The sequence below is a fragment of the Dufourea novaeangliae genome, unplaced genomic scaffold, assembly GCF_001272555.1.
Source record: "Dufourea novaeangliae isolate 0120121106 unplaced genomic scaffold, ASM127255v1 scaffold101, whole genome shotgun sequence".
In the NCBI taxonomy this organism is placed as follows: Eukaryota; Metazoa; Arthropoda; class Insecta; order Hymenoptera; family Halictidae; genus Dufourea; species Dufourea novaeangliae.
The window spans coordinates 994,341-1,014,385 of record NW_015373989.1 but is presented as its reverse complement, the minus strand read 5'-3'; the positions used below and the strand labels follow the sequence as shown (position 1 = coordinate 1,014,385).

Below are 20,045 nucleotides of genomic sequence, written 5' to 3'. Positions count from 1 at the left end.
AGTCATTTCAATTTTAATACACTTTTTCTTCAAAGAATTTTGTCGATACAATTAACCTACGAAAAGTAGTGTATATATTAATTTCAATTTCAGCCAATGTTACATCCAGGAAAGATTTTCTTCAATTTTCTATACTCCTACCACTCGTCATATGCTGCAACAGTGCCATAACTCATTTGCAATTTATGATTTTGAGTTATTAGTAAAGAAAAAATTGTTGTTTCCTGTACATTTTATCGGTTGACTCCTACCAGCGAATTTCCAAAACTTACCACATCAGGACTGTCATTTTTAAGGTGTGCATCTATTTGTTGCGTATCCTCGTATCGTATCACCGTTGCGTATCAGTGTATCATATCACTACACAATACATTTTTATACGCAACGATGCAACACTTGCCCATCCACAGTGATACACAACGGTGATACAATACGAGGATACGCAACAAATGGATACGCACCTTAATATGTCTGTACAAAGTGGTAGCAATCAAAACAATCAAACACGTTTTCCCTAAAATCGTGATTTTTTAATTACGTCGTTATTGCAGCAATCAATGAACCCGTCAGATGGTATCAAACTACCCTCAACAAACTTCAACCCCGTTCCCCACAACCAAATAGTACTCAACAGCAGAAACTAGCTGCTACTAGGCCCAATCCCCGTGTAGTCCAAAGCTTCCACTCGATGGTTCGATGAATATCGTCGATAAACAACACTCGATATAATACCGCGCAATGGGAACCTAACCTCAAAGAAACTGATCGACGTTACTAAAACGATGTCCGAACGATGTGGCCGCGTCCCGTGTAAAAATCGTCGAATTTGCCTCGTTTCCTCGTCGGTTCTGTGCAATCAGGGGTAAAGATAGATAATTACGACAAGAGGTGAATGGTTGGATAAGAAGCGAGGCAATTTCGACGTATACGTCTGTGATTAATTAATTCTAACGCGTTCGGAGACGTCACGGTGAGTTACGAGGATTCCGCTTCGGTATGCCTCAGTGATTCGCTCCTGCTGGTCTACATTGTTCGCTATTTTACGCCGAAACTCGCTATCCCTCGGTGCAGGAATTTCTCGATGAAAAGCTCGGAATCGAGGACGGCGATGTGCGCTGCTCGGCCAATTAGGGCGTTCGCTGTAGCTGGCAACGCGTGGTGGACGTCGTACCTGACCAGACTGACACCTGTGGTGGACATCACCGGGTACAGGATGTTGTGCACCATCTCCCGGTAGGCTACACCTGCAATGGAATTTATGTATTTTGAGTGGCGGAGCGTGTTAACTATTATAAACGCTTAAAGTTTTAAACCCTTTATTTAACCCTTTGCCCTACGATTTTTTTGACGTCTGCAGACTCCAAGATTACATTGTTGTCGACATGTTTTCCGGAAACGAAAGGAAATTCTGTACTTATCGCAACTGTATTTTTACTGTAAAAGATAAATATTAATGTTAGCAACGCGACATTTCATTTCGACTCAAAGAAAATCGAAAATAATAGTCTTCTTTGTTGAATCGATTTTGAAATCGTCAACACGAGTCTGACTCGATGTTGTAGGGCAAGGGGTTAAACCTCCTGTACACTATCCTGCTAAGGTGTATCTGTAATTTTTACATTTTTGGATAATGAGTAATTCGGATATTAAATATTATTTTTTAACTTATCCCTGAAGCAAAAAGCAGTTTTTATTGTTTATATCCCTGTATCTGTCTAAAAAAATTTTATGTATCTGCATTGGATCGTTGCTGTTGTAATACAAAATTAGTCTACGTAGCTACTTTGTTTATCACAAAAAACATTTAACATATGGTTGACATTATTAAAACTACTAAGTTGCTCTTTTTTAAATAAGTTTTTTGCAGATAGTGATATATGTATAATTAGCCTTAGGAGGGCAGCATAACGCATATAATGCAAAATCTACTTCTTAATATATTGGATATTGTTTAAATGATTATTAGTGTTATTTTTATATTATACTATTCTTATTACACTTTCTATTTATATTGACTTAACAAAGGATATTTGACATATTTCTGCATTGATGGACCATTCGTTTATCCCATAGGGACCTGTTAAGAAAGACTTCACTGTACTCGAGGAAAACGTCGATAGCTAAATCGGTCCATGTAGTCGCCCGAAAATATCTGTGTGTCGACTTCCGGTTGTATATTTCATCCATTAATTTTTTTTCTTCTACACAGTACGAATGCAATTCGATGGTGACAGAAGTCTTGATCTTTGACGACTAACATTACAATACGATACTATCATTATTAGAACCTGAAGATCTGTCGAGTACCTTGTTCGGAGGTGTCTCGTACAGCGGCTTTGCAGAGTTCTATACGTGCAGAATGAAGCGGCACGTATCGATCCTGCGCGCTGCCGCACAGAAGAACGTGTTTGAACTTCTCGAGATTGCTCTTCTGGCTGAGCCGGAACATGAACGACTGTCTGACATCCGGCGCGTCTTTCATAGCCAGCTGCAGCAGGGAGCCGGATTTTTTCAATTTCTGCATGAACCACATACCTGGGGACAAGGTTTACGGATCGATAATGCATAAAGTTCATCTTCTTTTCTAAGAAGTTAGTGTCTCAATCTAGAGACATTTACCTGCGTTAACTAAACCGCTGGTGTTATACAGTGTACCCAAGTGCGGACCGCTCAGACTGAGAAAAGTGTGCAAACGTGGAAGTAGCGGTCGCAATTGAGGCCGCGTTAGTGCGCTCCGTATAATGATGGTCCCTAAAGAGTGTCCGATGAAGCTCACTTTCGTCGGGTTCAGACCCGACGTCTTGATATGGTGCAGGATCTCGCCTACCAATCGATCGGTCATCGTGTCGAAATCCAAAAATGTGTCGCCCTGTTCGATGAATAAAACAATTAAGAACACTGTACCCATTTGTCAACGGGACCACCTTTTGAATCAAATTGTCGATCCATATTGAAGTTGGTTCAATATGATCCATGGGATTCAAGTTACTTTAACCAGGCTTACGATTTTTTTGACGACTGTACCTTAAAGCATTATTTTATCGTTAATAATTTCCCAGATATAAAAGGAATTTTATTCTTAGGGCAAAGTGTATTATTTACTCTAAATCTTAAATATTAATACCAATGAAACAGAATTTCACTTCGACTCGAAGGAAATGAATGGTATACAGATTTATTAAATCCAGTTTGAAATCGTCATTACATGTCTGACTCGATGTTATAAGGCAAGGGGTTAATATGATCTATGGGATTCAAGTTAATTCCAAATGGCCCGTGAAGCCTAAATTATTTCAAGTATTGCACGAATCGTGAGAAATAGACTGTATCGTCCGTCCAACAAGACGAGTTACTAGATATAACCAAAAGATTCAGGTGCTAAGTCCAGCGATTAGCTGGCAGCTGACTCTGTCTTTGTCCCACCTACAGTGATTCACAACTTTATCCACTTCTAATTGACCAGATTATTCACAAAAATACGAATTTTATTTCAAAATTCCGAAGCATTTATCACGAAATGATGATAGAAGTAACAAAAAGAAGAATATACAAACAGAAATTGCATAAAAGCTTTTACATCTAATTGTTATTTCAGAAGTTCGTGAACGAATATGTGAGTCATTGTAAATGGTAATCACCTCCTTTTGTTTATAGTTACTGTAGGAGCGTTGGAAAAATGAGAGGGCCCAAGCGGGATTCGAACTCACGACCCCCGGCACAGAAAACAGAGACTCTACCCACTTACTCCACGGAACCCTCCTATTTTCCCAAGATGTTATTTTGTTCCTTTTTGTTGGGTATGGAGTTTCCGATCCCACACTCGGCCATCCTGCGCTGACATTCGCCCTCGAATGTCTTCTGCGCACGTCTTTTCTCCTCGTCTTTTTGGTAACACTCTCCCACTTTTCAACTTCTGGGAGACGTGCCCCTCTCTCTTCGTCTTTTTCGGGTAACATTCTCCCCATTATTCATTTTTAGGAGACATGCCCCTCTCTTCGTCATCGTCATCGTCGTCGTCGTTGTCGCCTCGTGTGGTCGTAGATGCCTCCATCCCGGACGAGCCCCCAAATGTAGGAGCGTTGGAAAAATGAGAGGGCCCAAGCGGGATTCGACCTCACGACCCCCGGCGCCGAAAGCAGAGACTCTACCCACTACTCCACGGAACCCTCCTATTTTCCCAAGATGTTATTTTGCTCCTTTTTGTTGGGTATGGAGTTCCCGATCCCACATTACTGACTCGATTCATTGGATGAAGTACATATTAGGAATGTCAGTATAGTTTTGTTTGAGACCACCTCACCTGATTTCTCTCAGACATTAAAAAATCTAGATGCGCCCCGGGAAGACTGAGTTCTAAGTAGGTCTTGACAAGACGCAGATCAGCCGGATCGCCATCGAGACCGTGGACGCAGATGATCAGATGGGCACCTTCCGGCGAGAAGAGCCGATACTCGTTGCTGATGTGGAAGTACGGCATGGTCGAGGCCAGGGTCGGATAGTCACTAAGAGGCACATTCGATCTTAGGGGTTTTACCGACGACGGGGTCAGGAGGTCACCATATCCAAGGGAATGGGCACGTTTATGGAAACGCAACTGTGCTTCCTTGCGTTCTCTAGATAGGATAAGGTAGACAAAGAGAAAACATAACTACAAAACATAAAGACAGACCGTGGCAGCGGCCGAACCAAAGAAGCGGATCGAAACAGCTCTCGAACGAAAAATTGAAAACAACGCAACGGAAGTAAATAAATAACACGCAGCGTCATAGTCTTCACGCAACACAATCCAAAATAGAAACCTCTGTCGTTAAAACGTCAGGTAAAGAAACTAAAAAAACCAACTGAATCCAGGAGGACAACCGTCATGCTGGAGTAGCATCGTACCTGTAGATTTTCCCAGAGAAGTTCATCTGCCGCTTGAACTCGTCTTTGCACTTCTTGAAATTGACAGAGTCATCCTGGGTCGACTGTAGCAATTCCTTGCCTTCTTGGTAGCAATCCAAACAAATGTCTCTGGCTCCATACACAGGTTCCCTGTCCCTTTCCCTCTCCCTCTCCCTGTTCTTCTGGGGACTACAAGGCGCTGTCTTCGTCTGCTTTGGACTCCTGACTGGCTTCACGGTTTCGTACACGTGGTACAGAGGATTATCTATGATCGCTGGTGGATCCCTGAACTCCTCTGGCGGCGGAGGCTCATCTTGGAACATCTTTGGGGGTGGCAATCGGACCTCCTCGTAAGAGTGTTCCTCGACCGTGGTCTTTGTTGTTGGTCTCTCCTTTTTCGGCACTATTTTCGACAGTTTCTGTCGCAGTTGCTCGCTGGACAGCTTCGCGTTGCGACGCTGCTCCGAGCTAGACGTGTCCCCGCTGCTGACCCAACCGGAACACTCGGATGTTAGGTTGCTCGAGCTTGAACTCGTGGTCGGGCTGCTCGGCCGGGTGGACGGCGGGCTTAGCGGGTTCGGAATGACGGGAAGATTGTTGCTAAGGCTGTCTTTGCTGTCGCGTATCGGCATACAGGGCAGCGACACCGCGCTACGCGGCACCACCACCTTGTTCTGCGCCACTGGCACGCTGGCGCATCTCAGTCTTTTCGTGTTCGGCGGCGGAGCACCGGCGCTAGACGTGTCCGACGGCGTGGTGCCGTTTGTGGCCGGCGCCTCCATCGGGGACTTGATCGGCTCCACCTGCAGAACGACATTCTAGTTACTTAGGAACCTTCATAGGCATTCACGAAAAGTAATTCCGTATATGAAGTTCAGGAAGATTAAGCCAGGATCCTTTACGTGAAACGATGAGGGACTGGGCTCATTGAGGCCTGGCGGATGTAACGAAAGGTGAGAAAAGGGAAAGGGAGAAAAGGGAACGTTCCATCCTGGGCCTTCCAGTGGATTCGTCAATACTATTTAAAAAATACCGATTGACCTTCAAATGACCGTGAGAAAAGTTTCCACCGTTACATGTGCCCTCGAAATCGAATAATTCTCTCTTCATAAGTTTTTTCATAGAACAATAATTAAGGCAGATATGTAGGTAATCCCATTCAGCTGGTCAATTGTATATAAATCGTAGAGATAGAAATTTGGTGGTTGGTTAGAGGAAGTCGTGCTATAAGTAACCAAGTCTACCATAAAAGTCAGACGAACTTCTCCAGAAAGGTCCTATAATATTCACGACGGTAGAATTACGAGAAAGTGGATTCGTCAATACTATTTAAAAAATACCGATTGACCTTCAAATGACCGTGAGAAAAGTTTCCACCGTTACATGTGCCCTCGAAATCGAATAATTCTCTGTTCATAAGTTTTTTCATAGAACAATAATTAAGGCAGATATGTAGGTAATCCCATTCAGCTGGTCAATTCTATATAAATCGTAGAGATAGAAATTTGGTGGTTGGTTAGAGGAAGTCGTGCTATAAGTAACCAAGTCTACCATAAAAGTCAGACGAACTTCTCCAGAAAGGTCCTATAATATTCACGACGGTAGAATTACGAGAAAGTGGATTCGTCAATACTATTTAAAAAATACCGATTGACCTTCAAATGACCGTGAGAAAAGTTTCCACCGTTACATGTGCCCTCGAAATCGAATAATTCTCTGTTCATAAGTTTTTTCATAGAACAATAATTAAGGCAGATATGTAGGTAATCCCATTCAGCTGGTCAATTCTATATAAATCGTAGAGATAGAAATTTGGTGGTTGGTTAGAGGAAGTCGTGCTATAAGTAACCAAGTCTACCATAAAAGTCCGACGAACTTCTCCAGAAAGGTCCTATAATATTCACGACGGTAGAATTACGAGAAAGAAATCAGTACGATGATCAAAATCCCACCTTCAGAATGATCTTATTATTATTCTCGACCTCCAAAACACTCGTCGTCGGCGCAGGCGGCGGATGTCGGTACTTGGGAAGAGGCGCCGCCGTTGGATCTTGATACGCTGGCGGCGGCGGGGCAGGCTTCCGGTTCCTGTGACCGCACTTCCTGCTGTCCTCTGCGGGATGATCGATGTCCAGAACAGGGGCGGAATGCGGCCTCCTCCCGTATCTGTCCTTCCTCCTTTCCGACCGTTGTTCCTTCTTCGGTTCCATCGCCGACATCACCTTGTAGAACATCTCGTTGGCTGCCTCGCTATTATCGTCCACCTGTGATCTTCTGTGCTTCTCGTCGATGTACGACGCAGGTGCACCGTTCCGCGGTGACTTGACAGCTGGTCTTTCGTCTCTTCTTCTGGGCCTTTCCCTCCGAACGTCGTAGTACTCGCCACGATCCGGTTCGTCGACCAGTCTCTCGGTGCTCTTCGGTCTTCTAGGCCTATCTGGCTCGCCGTGGGTTCGTCCACTGGTGCCGTTCGTACGATAAAAGAATGAATCCGTGGTGGTCGTGGAGTAATTCGATCGTTTGTACAACGGATCCGCTAGTGGTGAATGACTGCTCGACGTTCCGCCGCCGTTTATCGATTCCTGCGTCTCGCGGTTCCGCTGACTTTGACCAGAACCGGTCTTCCCGATCGTATGGTACCTACGGGACTCTAACCCGTTAGCCTGGTTGTATTTGGTGCCCACTTGATGCGTTTGCTTCCTCGAGTTCCCTCTGTACGTCACCCGATCCAGAGTCGCGGTGTGAAGCGGCTGCTGTTCCTGCAGGATCGCTCTTCCCGGGCAGGAAGCTGTTCTGATCGTTCACCGTCGTCAGCGGCTGACGGGCTGCTAACCGGTGGCTGCGGGGCTCTAGTCGAATTCTTCTCGTATCCAAAGAGTGATAATCTAAAAATGAAATATGTTTACCAGCCTAGTTACTTCAACATGACCCCTGCGATTGAAGTTACTTCAATGTGATCCATGGGACTTGAGTTATATCAACTATTGCACTAATCGCGAGAAATATATTATCCAGATGGTACAATAAAATAATCGTCAATCGACCTTTGGTCCAAGTAGCTTCGAGTAGTTACTTGGGCCAACACCAATCCTCTTTCTGTCAGCTCATACAACAATATAGCAACCAATTGCATTCTTACTCTCAAATCTATCCACTGTTTCTGCTATGTATACTCGATCGATATCATATTAAAGTTTAACTCCACACCTTCCGGGACATTGCTGCCCTTATTCTCGCTCCAGCAGTCGGTCATCTGGGCATGTTCCATCGCCCCCACGCAGGTGGGCACCGTGAGCGTCTCTCCGCAGGACTGTTTCGACGGTCTATACCCAGGCAACTGTCCTCCTGGAGGCAACTCTGGGAACATCGCTGCGAGGAGCGACGTGATGGAGGTGTTTTGGGGTGGTTCAGCACCAGCATCTGCGTTGACTTGGCGCGCGGTAGGGGGACCACGGGCGTCGAGCCCAGGGATGGATTCGGCGCCGAGCAGGCCTGCTGCCCCGAAGGAGGGAAAAGTGTGCTACTGGACGGTGCTGTCGACCTCTGTCTGCCCCTCGAAGGCACTGTCGCTGGCGGCGTGACGTTTCTGCCTATGCCCCTCTGCCTGGGGAACAATTGCGTCGACACTGATCGGGGAAGCGTCTTCGGCGAGGTCCTCGGCTGTACCGGCGTGATCTCTGGGCCTAATTGATCCAAGGATTTGCTGTGCCTCGCGGGAAGTGTGGATGGTGTTAGGGTCAAACGACCCTGGATCGATCCGATGTCCTGGTTTGCACCTTCACTTCTTGGGGACCAGATCCCCATCGTTCGCGACTCCAGGATAGCCGCGATCCCGCAACTGCAGTCGTCCATACCGGGGACTGGAAGTGAAGATGATGTTAAACTTTTCTTTTAATGTACTATTATAGGTTCTGGATCCTACACAGGATGTTAATGGAAATGTTGGACACTTTCAGAGGGTGGACTTTGAATGCCAAAACTGGGACGAAAATCAAACATGACGAAATTGTGTTCGGGGCTTGGTTTATGAGTTGTTAATTGTTTAAAATACAATTAGAGCGGAGGTGGGTAAGGCGGTATAAAACAATAGAAATTGTCCTCACTTCATTTATTTAGTACAATCGGTAAGCGCGAATACTAGTGCAGTGTTGGTGTTGTAACCTCGGAGGCTTACCATCGACTGCCTACTCTCGCTGCATTTCTTAAATCCCTCGGAGTTAGAAAAGGCAAAAATATGGGAGAGAAAAAGAAAAGAGAATAGAAAAGGAAAACTTGAGAAATCAGCGACAGGAATAGGGACAGCGGAAAAGAGTCATAAACAGAGAAAGCTAAGAGGTAGGCGAAGGACCGTGACTAACGAAAACCAGAACTCTGGCGACGCTCTCAAGGATGCGTTGGAAATTAGTGAAGGGCCTGTCACCAAATGTGCGACCAACAGACAGGAAATAGAGAATAATAGCGTAACAGAGTTGAAAAGGAAAGAGAAATTTTTAGAAGCAAAATATGCATTGTAGTTGTACCCAGCTGTACACGTCTTACAGAAGTATGTACCTTGACCCTTAAGGTACAGATGTCATTCGTACCTTGATATTCAATGTTTCTGTTGAAATTCTTTCGTTAAATCTGTACAATATCAATATAAATGTCACCTTTGCCCGTTGACAATTGCCGTACTAGGAAAAATTGACCTGGAGTTGTCAAGGATTAAAACGTATACTTTTTAATGGTACAATTCTAAACGAGACTCGAGATTCTTATCTCCCCCTCTAATGCTGTTTCCGCGCTTGGAACATGTAAATTTTGACTCCCGAATGAATTTACGACCAGGCTATATACGTTTCAGGGCCTAAACTGTATCGTAATTGGGCCTCATCTACTCTGGTAGATCATGGTCGATTTCTGTGGTGCCAGTAAAACTTTCACTATGTCTTACCACTGTTAATTTAATCCATGGTGTATAATAAAAGGGTATTACTATTATTTTATGTATCCTTCATCGTGGGGTTATTTTGTATATCTGATTAGGGTATTAACTATCTGACATTTGTGGTCTGCCTAGGTGGGGTTTCATATATTTTTGATGTTTGGGGTTTGTGGAATTATTTTGCTCACTTATCAGGATCATCAGGACTCTTACCGCTGTTTCTGTGCCTCTGCTTCATGTCCACGTACTGATCCTCGAATATCAGAGGCAACGAGTGAAGGTCTCCGTCTAGTTCTGGACAGTGCACAGGTAAAGGCGGCAACGACGCTAGGTACCGTGATCTTCTGGCGGCCTCACTAACCGCTTGGTAAGATTGGTAGTTCGCGTCGTAGCAACCCCAGGCGGACGTTCTGGGATTCTCGAGTACGAAGAAACCTTCTGCGAAACGTTTCACCTGAAAAACAATGTTTTTTTAATTGCATAGACTATTGAGAAATAAAGTTCGTAGTCTCTTTGGAAATTGACTAGATTTACAAAATAAAGTATACTAGGTATAATATATTCGTCGGGACACATGACAATTATTATCCAGAACAAATATACAGAAAATAGTTAGCTAACAGAAGATACAGCGGCGGACAAAAAAGTTTACCAATTCCCTGATTTTTAATTTTTATTATTTTTTAATACCAACTTAAAATCTTAATATACTGAGTTCTATAAAGCTTTTAATTCTCTATCGCAATATATATTAAACACATTTTTAAACACCAGAACTACCAACGATAAACGCATATCTTTTTCGATCGATCGATAAATATGGCAAACTTTTGAAAATTTATAAATTTATAAATTACCTAATTTCTTTAATGTCGTACCGTAATAAAAGTTACAAAAGATCTGAGAAAATAGATTGTTATAACATTTTAATCATCGTTGTAAGAATGTATTGGTAAATCATTTTGACTTGCTTGGCAGTTCCAACATTAAGTTGACGTTAAAAAATAATATAAATGAAACAAATAAAAAAAGTATTACCCTTTTTGTCCACTATTGTAAATCACAAAAGATTAAAGAAACTTGTTAACCAGAGAAGGTAGCTGATTGAGAAAAATACGTGTTTAAGTGAAAAATAAAAAAAAGTTGAAAAGAATACCGTCACGTAAAGCGAGTATCTACCCTCAGTTGATGATGGATCCTCGCGAGATGCTGATGAACAGCCTCGCGTCCCGAGAACGCTTCCAGAAAATGCTGCCACAGGACAATGTTTTGTGCGCAGAGTTGAGCGATATCAGTCTCCTCCGAGTCCATCATCTGTAATTACACAAGATCGCTGGATGTCGACTGAAAGATCCCCAGAAATCGATGTCTAAAAGGAGGTTCGATTACATGGGAAAAATATCGAACAACCTTGGTGATCTCTTTGTGCGTGTTCTGAGCGAGCTCGAGGGGCCGTTGCTGGCAAGAGGGCAGAAGCCGTGCCAGATCAGCCAATTGCTGAACCAGTTTCGCGTGCTGCAACCTCGTGGCCGAACCCACGCACTTCGTTGTGGTTTCCTGGAAAAGTGTCACTGATCGAAAATCCTTTTTGCCTTTTAATTCATTAAGAAGCGAATAACTCACGATATTCCCCAACGAAGCATTGTTGTCACCGTTCGCCGTGGACTGCTTGAACTGCAGCCATGGCTTTCCTCCGCGTGGCGCGCTGCGAGAATATTATTCGGTTTATTAACTTCATTTTAATCTAGTCATGTGAATGTTTCGATGGTAACGAGTGTGAGGAATGAGAAACTATTAGAATATAGACTGGTCTTTGAATGTATTGAAGTTTTATTGTATAATCTAAATTGGGGATGAATTAATCGAAACGTCGAAACCTCGAAGTCCTTCAAAATTCAAGAAAGTTTCGAGAATTCGAAACTTTGCACTTTTTTCGTGGTTCGAAATTTTGGAAACCCAGGTAAGAGAAAGTATATATTCGATATGTCTTTAAAATAAAATATTTTTTTTACAAAACAAAATCAGCGCTTCAGGTTTTGAGAAGTTGGAGTTTCGAAGTTTTACAAAGTTTTGGATTCGAGTTTGGAGAATTAAAATATTAGGTTCCAACCCACCCCTACTATAAATCGATCTATTCACCGAGATTATTGATCATAGAATGAGCAAGAAAGTTTATTTTTTATTTTTCACGAGTGGATCTTAAATAGACACTCACCAGCTTTGCACGTAGTGGAGTATACTCTTCCTGTGCGAAACGACGAGAGACGGAGAATCGTGTGGAAAAAACAGAAAAAGACGATTCATCGTGAATAACCGTAAAATAAAGGGTGAATACCCGTTAATAAAATAAAATAAAATTAAATTAAATAGCGGTATAATATTAGTTAATTGAGAAACAAGTTAATACAGACTTGATGTAAGGCTGATGAAGAGCCACGAGGCAGGCGTGGATCGTGATAGATACAGCGGCGAGATGGAAATAATCGAAGAGGACTGGAAGATGATAGTGAAGCCCCTTCGTGGGCGCGAAGTTCAGCTGCAGCGCCCTGAAAAGCGAGGAAAAAAAAACCTTACGATGGCACGTCAAACGTTCCAACCTGGAATGTCGGAGGTGCACGCGGCCAAGGTTATCGATCACTTCATCTATTAGGTTTGTGGGGTAGTTCACCGTCTTGGAAAAAGTTCATGAGACAATTTTTTCCTCTACAAGAAAGACGAACACTTTTCGGATAACTATTTACTACTTGCAGATAGTATTGCATAAAATTGAATACTTAAACATTTTCATTTAAATGTTTTTCCTGTTAGACTTCTTGAACGATATCAGTTGCGAGTAGAAATGGTAAGAAGATACTTGGAACATCTTGTTTACAGATCAAACATTTTTAAGATGCACTAAATTATAAACAACTCTCATATTATATTTTACGCATGTGTAACACTGCGATGTATGTGATAAAAAATTGTGACATTTCGAAAAATGAGGCAGCAGTATTCAAGCGCGTCAGGTTTGACGGACGCCATCTTGAATTTTCACTAGGAAGCAATACTTTAACCTAAAAGTACCTAGGCCTTGAAAAAGAAATGGCGTACTAATTATTATAAATCATGTATGATCGTAAACTATAAAATACCCATATAAATTAAATAACACTACTCTATCATTACGTATTCCCTAAATGCAAGAACTCACATTTCCAAACCGGAAATTACTTGGGTTCAACGGACGCCTTTTTGAATCTCCACTATGAAGCAATATTTCATCTGAAAGTATCTATACCTCGTAGAAGGAATGCTTTACTAACCAAATCCTCTATACTTGTAAATTATAAAACCACTATTTTATCATTATGTATTCCCTAAATGCAAGAAGTCACATTTCCAAACCGGAAATCACTCGGGTCCACCGAACGCCATTTTCAATCTCCAATATGAAGCAATACTTTAACCTAAAGGTATCTTCATCTCAAAAACGAAATGCTCTACTAATTAAATCCTCTACATTTACAAACTGAATAAACATAAAAATAATAGAAATAGCACTACTTTCCAATTACTCTCTAACTGCAACAAGTCATATTTCCAAACTGGAAATCACTTGGGTTCAACGGACGCCATTTTCAATTTCCACTACGAAGCAACACTTTAACCTAAAAGTATCATCACCTCCAAAAAGAAATGCTTTCCTAATTAAATCCTCTACATTTACAAACTATAAACTACTTATATAAATTAAATAAAACTACATTCCAATTACTCTCTAAATACAAGACGTCACATTTCCAAACTGAAAATCACTTGGATTTAACGGACGCCATTTTGAATCTCCACTATGAATACTTTAACCTAAAAGTATCTTCATTTCAAAAACAAAATGCTCTACTAATTAAATCCTCTACATTTACAAACTATAAACTACTTATATAAATTAAATAAAACTACTTTCCAATTACTCTCTAAATACAAGAAGTCACATTTCCAAACTGAAAATCACTTGGGTTCAACGGACGCCATTTTCAATTTCCACTATGAAGCAATACTTTAACCTAAAAGTATCTTCATCTCAAAAACGAAATGCTCTACTAATTAAATCCTCTACATTTACAAACTATAAACTACTTATATAAATGAAATAATACTACTTTCCAATTACTCTCTAAATACAAGAAGTCACATTTCCAAACCGAAAATCACTTGGGTTCAACGGACGCCATTTTGAATCTCCACTATGAAGCAATACTTTAACCTAAAAGTATCTTCATCTCAAAAACGAAATGCTCTACTAATTAAATCCTCTACACTTACAAACTATAAACTACTTATATAAATGAAATAATACTACTTTCCAATTACTCTCTAAATACAAGAAGTCACATTTCCAAACCGAAAATCACTTGGGTTCAACGGACGCCATTTTGAATCTCCACTATGAAGCAATACTTTAACCTAAAAGTATCATGACCTCAAAAATGAAATGCTCTACTGATTAAATCCTCTACATTTACAAACTATAAACTACTTATATGAATAAAACAACACTACTTTCCAATTACTCTCTAAATACAAGAAGTCACATTGCCAAACCGAAAATCGTTCCCAACGTTCCAAGTATCGATTACCAAACGTCTTTCGCCTAATCCACCACCCATCAGTCCCCACATACCAAACTCCAGAATCTCTCTGTTTAGCGCCCAAGATCCTCGAACTTTACCCAAGCACTCCACAGCCAAAAGACGCGACGGGAACCATCCCACGGGTCTCATATAACCACGTCGTCGTCGAGTAATCTCGACGGCTGGAACCGCAATATCGTTTCCCGAGGATCATTCCCCGGATCGTCACGGATGGCCGGGCTTTCCCGAAGGAGTGTGGGGGCCCTGGTTCGCGCTTGACGAAGAAGACGCTCACCTAGACGACACGCATGCCATGTTCCCGGGCTGCGTCGGCTCGCTGAACCATAGCTCGACGCCGAGATTGAAGTGGGTGCGGGAAAGCACCTCCTCGATCTTGTGGCTGTGCACGAGCACGTGCGCCCGGAATAGGACCGAAGTGCCGAGTGTCACCTCCTCGTTTCTGTAGAGGATCTGAAAGCGTTTGCTCGTCCCGGGCGCCTCCAACGAGTCTGGAACAATGGAACCCCGGAATTTTCGGCGTGAACGGGATGGGCGCGGTGATCTTATATCTCTGTGGATTCTCGTCTAGACAACCGTTGGATACATTAAAGACCAACGTTCTGATGCATCCTGGGAATGAGTCAGGTCTGAGCACCTTGGATGGCTCGTCTACAGGGTGTTTCGTTTAACTGGAAACGGTGGAATATCGATTAAAGTTATAAAAAAAATGTTCGTACAAAAGTTGTTTGGTACAAAGGAGGACATTACGTGGTATAAATAATTTTTCTGTAAGTGTAGTTGTGGGGGAGATATCAAAGTCAAGTTAATTTTTTTAAACGGAACCCTGTATTTTTTTATTCGTATTATGATTGTGTTTGTTGAGACGAATACAATGAACTGCCACTTGATATCATTCCCTGTAGTAGGAAGTGATGAATTAGTAAGATTTTAAGGAGTCAGTTCAACGCAAATCGCCTAGTTGAACCCTACGTGACGAAATAGAAACAAACGATGAAACAAATGAAAACTGTACGTGTTTTGTTTTCAACAAAGAAATGGCCAACACTCTTAAACTGACTGTTATTTTCAGTGTTATTTTTTTGATAACTTTAATCCTTCGTGAGATATTCCACCGTTTCCAGTTAAACGAAACACCCTGTAGATTGTTTCAACCCCTGTTGCCCTATGACCGTACCTACAGTGACTCGTAGATTTGTTCACAGGAGAATATTCAGTTTTTTACCACTGTCAATTTAATATCGAAGGACAAATTGAGTTAGCAAAATATATGATTGAGGGTTGAGAATAGACAGCAATGTCTACATGAGTGCGACAAACTCGGGACCGCTTCGGAGCATTCATGATAAGGAGGACAGGTTTATTTTTTTTTTCTCGAAGCAAAGACCCTGCTTAGCTTTTGTTTACTCTGTTTTTATTGGCTCTTGAATGGGACTTCCTAGTGGTGAGGGTAACGGCGTTGCTCGTGTCGCATTCATCGAGAAATCACTGTACCTTTATTTCGACAAAATTACGTACTAAACTGCAAGTATAATTTCGAGACTTAGGAAGACTTATAATAAATATAAAAATTATGAAGTTACATAAACAGATGTTGCATATGAATTTTTACATTCAATCGTTATTTCGGAAGCATGTGAACGAATATGTGAGTCACTGTATACTGTAGGTACTGTTTATTTGGAAACTACGGATGTTTATGTACTATTTTGACAAATAAAAATTGTTGATCATGAAAGTCATTGAAAAGAATCGTGTGAAGATTTGTGTACTTTATAAGAAGGTAAATGGGTACTTTGATGACGATATTCAGGTATCCTCTTGGAATCTAAACTTCGTTTTTCAAACTTGCTTTTGAACCTGACGATATTGGGAATTAATTTTAGTAGATCTTCTGAGTAAAATGGCTGCCATTTTGAACAAGAAATCCATTAGAAGCTAACTATTAACGCTTGCTCTCGATTTGTTATTACTAAACTATAGAAGTATCTGCCTTAATACCAATTTCGAAACAGTCTGACACGTTTGTATTTCATTTTGATCCCAACTAATCATCATCAGCAGCAGTTACAGACTCTTATTTATAACCTGTGTATCTCAGTGAAATAATTAATGAAGTTAAATCAGGTTTTTCTTCGATCCTGATGGAACCCTTAACAGAGTGAACAAACTTCTGTTTGATTCTGCAGTCTCTGTAAATTGGTCCATAAAACTCTATATTTGCATAAACAGTCACAGTCTACTTATTACCCTCTAAAACCATGAATTACACGAAGATCCGTAGTTTACCTGCAATATTGAACTTTCACCACCGTCTTACGTATTTTATCCACCCGCCAAGTAGCTTTTGCTCCACGTACAATGTTCGTGACTCGTGGAACCGTTTCTCAAACTTTCTAATGCTATCGCCGTCCGAGTGCAGTTCGGTTTGAACTAGTTTGCCGTTGTCTAACTGAGAGCCGGTAAGTGAATTCAGTCGGAGTTTTCTCCGGCGAGACGAGTGCAATGTACCAAAAAGTTTCTTATTCCCCCTATCCAAGGGGATGGACGGGGAAAGTTCAGCGAATCGGTGGACACGCGTCGGAGTTACATCCGACCGAGCATAATTCATGGAAACGTGCTTTATTCCCATTTTCATCCTACTTCCTATCGTACATTGCACAAATAAAAGATCGGCCGCCTTTACTGGATTTATGGTTCGGTTATGGTATCGAGAAACTTTCTAAGAAACGACGACAATCTCTAGGATAACGATCTTTTTACTACCGACGAGAATCCACTTAAATTCAATTCAATAAGTATCGACAAGAATAATAAGAAAACGACCATCGATGACGCCACAATGGCGTCACGCGAGTGTCAACTGGGCCAAGTTATGCAGAAAGCTATCAACACTTTGTTGGGGGAGAGTTTTTGTGTTAGCAAATATACATCTTCAGGTGTTATAAAAATTATTACAAACTATCACTTCACTTTTATTTGTCGAACTTTACATATAGGAGAACCGATTTTTCCCTATTTTTTACTATTCTGGTTATTATTACGTCAACAGCTTTCAAGCTTTTGTTTTTGAAAAGACGTACTACCATGTCGTCAAAGTGTCAATAATAAATTTAGTTTCAAGACTTTAATTAGAAAAACAAGCAGTTTTATATCTATTGGGCATATTTAATTTTCTGTTACTGTTTTACGATGCTTTTAAAGGGTTTATTTAACAGTGAGTAGTATGGTTAATATCATTTTAAATTCCCTACAGATACTTTTAATTTTCTATGGCTTGGCAGTTTTAATGATTGTATAATATAAGAGTTGTCCTAGGGGTCGGTAATTTCTTGCAAAATAAAGATCACAAAATTATTAAATCCCCACTGTGTTTAACTTTTTGTCATTTCGAGACTTTCTGCATACCTTGGCCCAACTGGAATACTGTTCACATATCCAAAATTATTGAATTCCTGTTGCATTCGTATCAAAACCCATATTTTCTTAATTGCAAAAACATCCGACCACTGGTGTTAACCTTTCGAAGACGAATTATACGAAATCGACTCTGCAGAAGAATGCAGGGTCATTTCGACCCGTAGTAAAATTTCTCTTGTACCTATATCCCAGAATAAATTATACATAAAATTTTAGGTACATTTTCAATTTCATATATTACATTTATATCATATCTCCAAAAAATACGGCAATATTTATAGATGAGTCAAAATGACCGTGCACTTTCTGTACGAGGGTTAAGTCAGTGTGAAACTAAAATATAAGAGTTGTCCTAGGGGTCGGTAATTTCTTGCAAAATAAAGATCACAAAATTATTAAATCCCCACTGTGTTTAACTTTTTGTCATTTCGAGACTTTCTGCATACCTTGGCCCAACTGGAATACTGTTCACATATCCAAAATTATTGAATTCCTGTTGCATTCGTATCAAAACCCATATTTTCTTAATTGCAAAAACATCCGACCACTGGTGTTAACCTTTCGAAGACGAATTATACGAAATCGACTCTGCAGAAGAATGCAGGGTCATTTCGACCCGTAGTAAAATTTCTCTTGTACCTATATCCCAGAATAAATTATACATAAAATTTTAGGTACATTTTCAATTTCATATATTACATTTATATCATATCTCCAAAAAATACGGCAATATTTATAGATGAGTCAAAATGACCGTGCACTTTCTGTACGAGGGTTAAGTCAGTGTGAAACTAAAATATAAGAGTTGTCCTAGGGGTCGGTAATTTCTTGCAAAATAAAGATCACAAAATTATTAAATCCCCACTGTGTTTAACTTTTTGTCATTTCGAGACTTTCTGCATACCTTGGCCCAACTGGAATACTGTTCACATATCCAAAATTATTGAATTCCTGTTGCATTCGTATCAAAACCCATATTTACTTAATTGCAAAAACATCCGACCACTGGTGTTAACCTTTCGAAGACGAATTATACGAAATCGACTCTGCAGAAGAATGCAGGGTCATTTCGACCCGTAGTAAAATTTCTCTTGTACCTATATCCCAGAATAAATTATACATAAAATTTTAGGTACATTTTCAATTTCATATATTACATTTATATCATATCTCCAAAAAATACGGCAATATTTATAGATGAGTCAAAATGACCGTGCACTTTCTGTACGAGGGTTAAGTCAGTGTGAAACTAAAATATAAGAGTTGTCCTAGGGGTCGGTAATTTCTTGCAAAATAAAGATCACAAAATTATTAAATCCCCACTGTGTTTAACTTTTTGTCATTTCGAGACTTTCTGCATACCTTGGCCCAACTGGAATACTGTTCACATATCCCAAATTATTGAATTCCTGTTGCATTCGTATCAAAACCCATATTTTCTTAATTGCAAGAACATCCGACCACTGGTGTTAACCTTTCGAAGACGAATTATACGAAATCGACTCTGCAGAAGAATGCAGGGTCATTTCGACCCGTAGTAAAATTTCTCTTGTACCTATATCCCAGAATAAATTATGCATAAAATTTTAGGTACATTTTCAATTTCATATATTACATTTATATCATATCTCCAAAAAATACGGCAATATTTATAGATGAGTCAAAATGACCGTGCACTTTCTGTACGAGGGTTAAGTCAGTGTGAAACTAAAATCGCCGTAGCGTCAACAAAATGGCGGAAAGAGAATGCACTCACGATTCCGCATCTGGTTGACCTCCACCTTGACAGGGAGTTTCGGCGACACTCGCAGGGCGGTACGAATCTGGTAATACCTGCGAAATTGGAAATCGTCGATGAGCCCCCAGGCTTAAGCCCTCGCAATTACGTGGCGCCCCCCCCCCTTCTCAGAACGGTTCTGCCCTATAGGGCGTCGCCAAAAGCCGGATCCGCTTACCCACGCTGGAACAGATCGACATTGTAGAACTTGCAAAGCTCGAGGGAGAACTCGAGAGTGGCCTGTAGATCGCTCATCTCGATCCTCCGCGATGCCAAAGAGCCACCCCTCGGCCCCGTTTCGGCCTCCCACGGAGATCCCCTTAATCGCACGAAGACCAGCCTCTGCCGCGACGATTCACGAGCGTGGACTGTTCAGCTCCTGGCCGGGACTCTCGACTCGTTTCTGCCA

General features: G+C 41.2%; 1 protein-coding gene across 1 annotated transcript; it reads right to left on the bottom strand.

Annotated features, from left to right (window-relative positions):
• Nucleotides 1-1,035: 1,035 nt before the first annotated feature.
• On the bottom strand, nt 1,036-19,891 carry LOC107187638. Its single transcript, XM_015575780.1, is given in 18 exon segments — nt 1,036-1,244; nt 2,308-2,535; nt 2,620-2,869; nt 4,301-4,613; nt 4,885-5,687; nt 6,837-7,662; nt 7,664-7,769; nt 8,092-8,292; nt 8,295-8,744; nt 10,022-10,262; nt 10,988-11,152; nt 11,219-11,365; nt 11,432-11,513; nt 12,024-12,053; nt 12,220-12,354; nt 14,717-14,930; nt 19,616-19,692; nt 19,815-19,891. Coding segments are annotated over 18 exon segments (4,554 nt in total).
• Between the last annotated feature and the right edge of the window lie 154 nt (nt 19,892-20,045).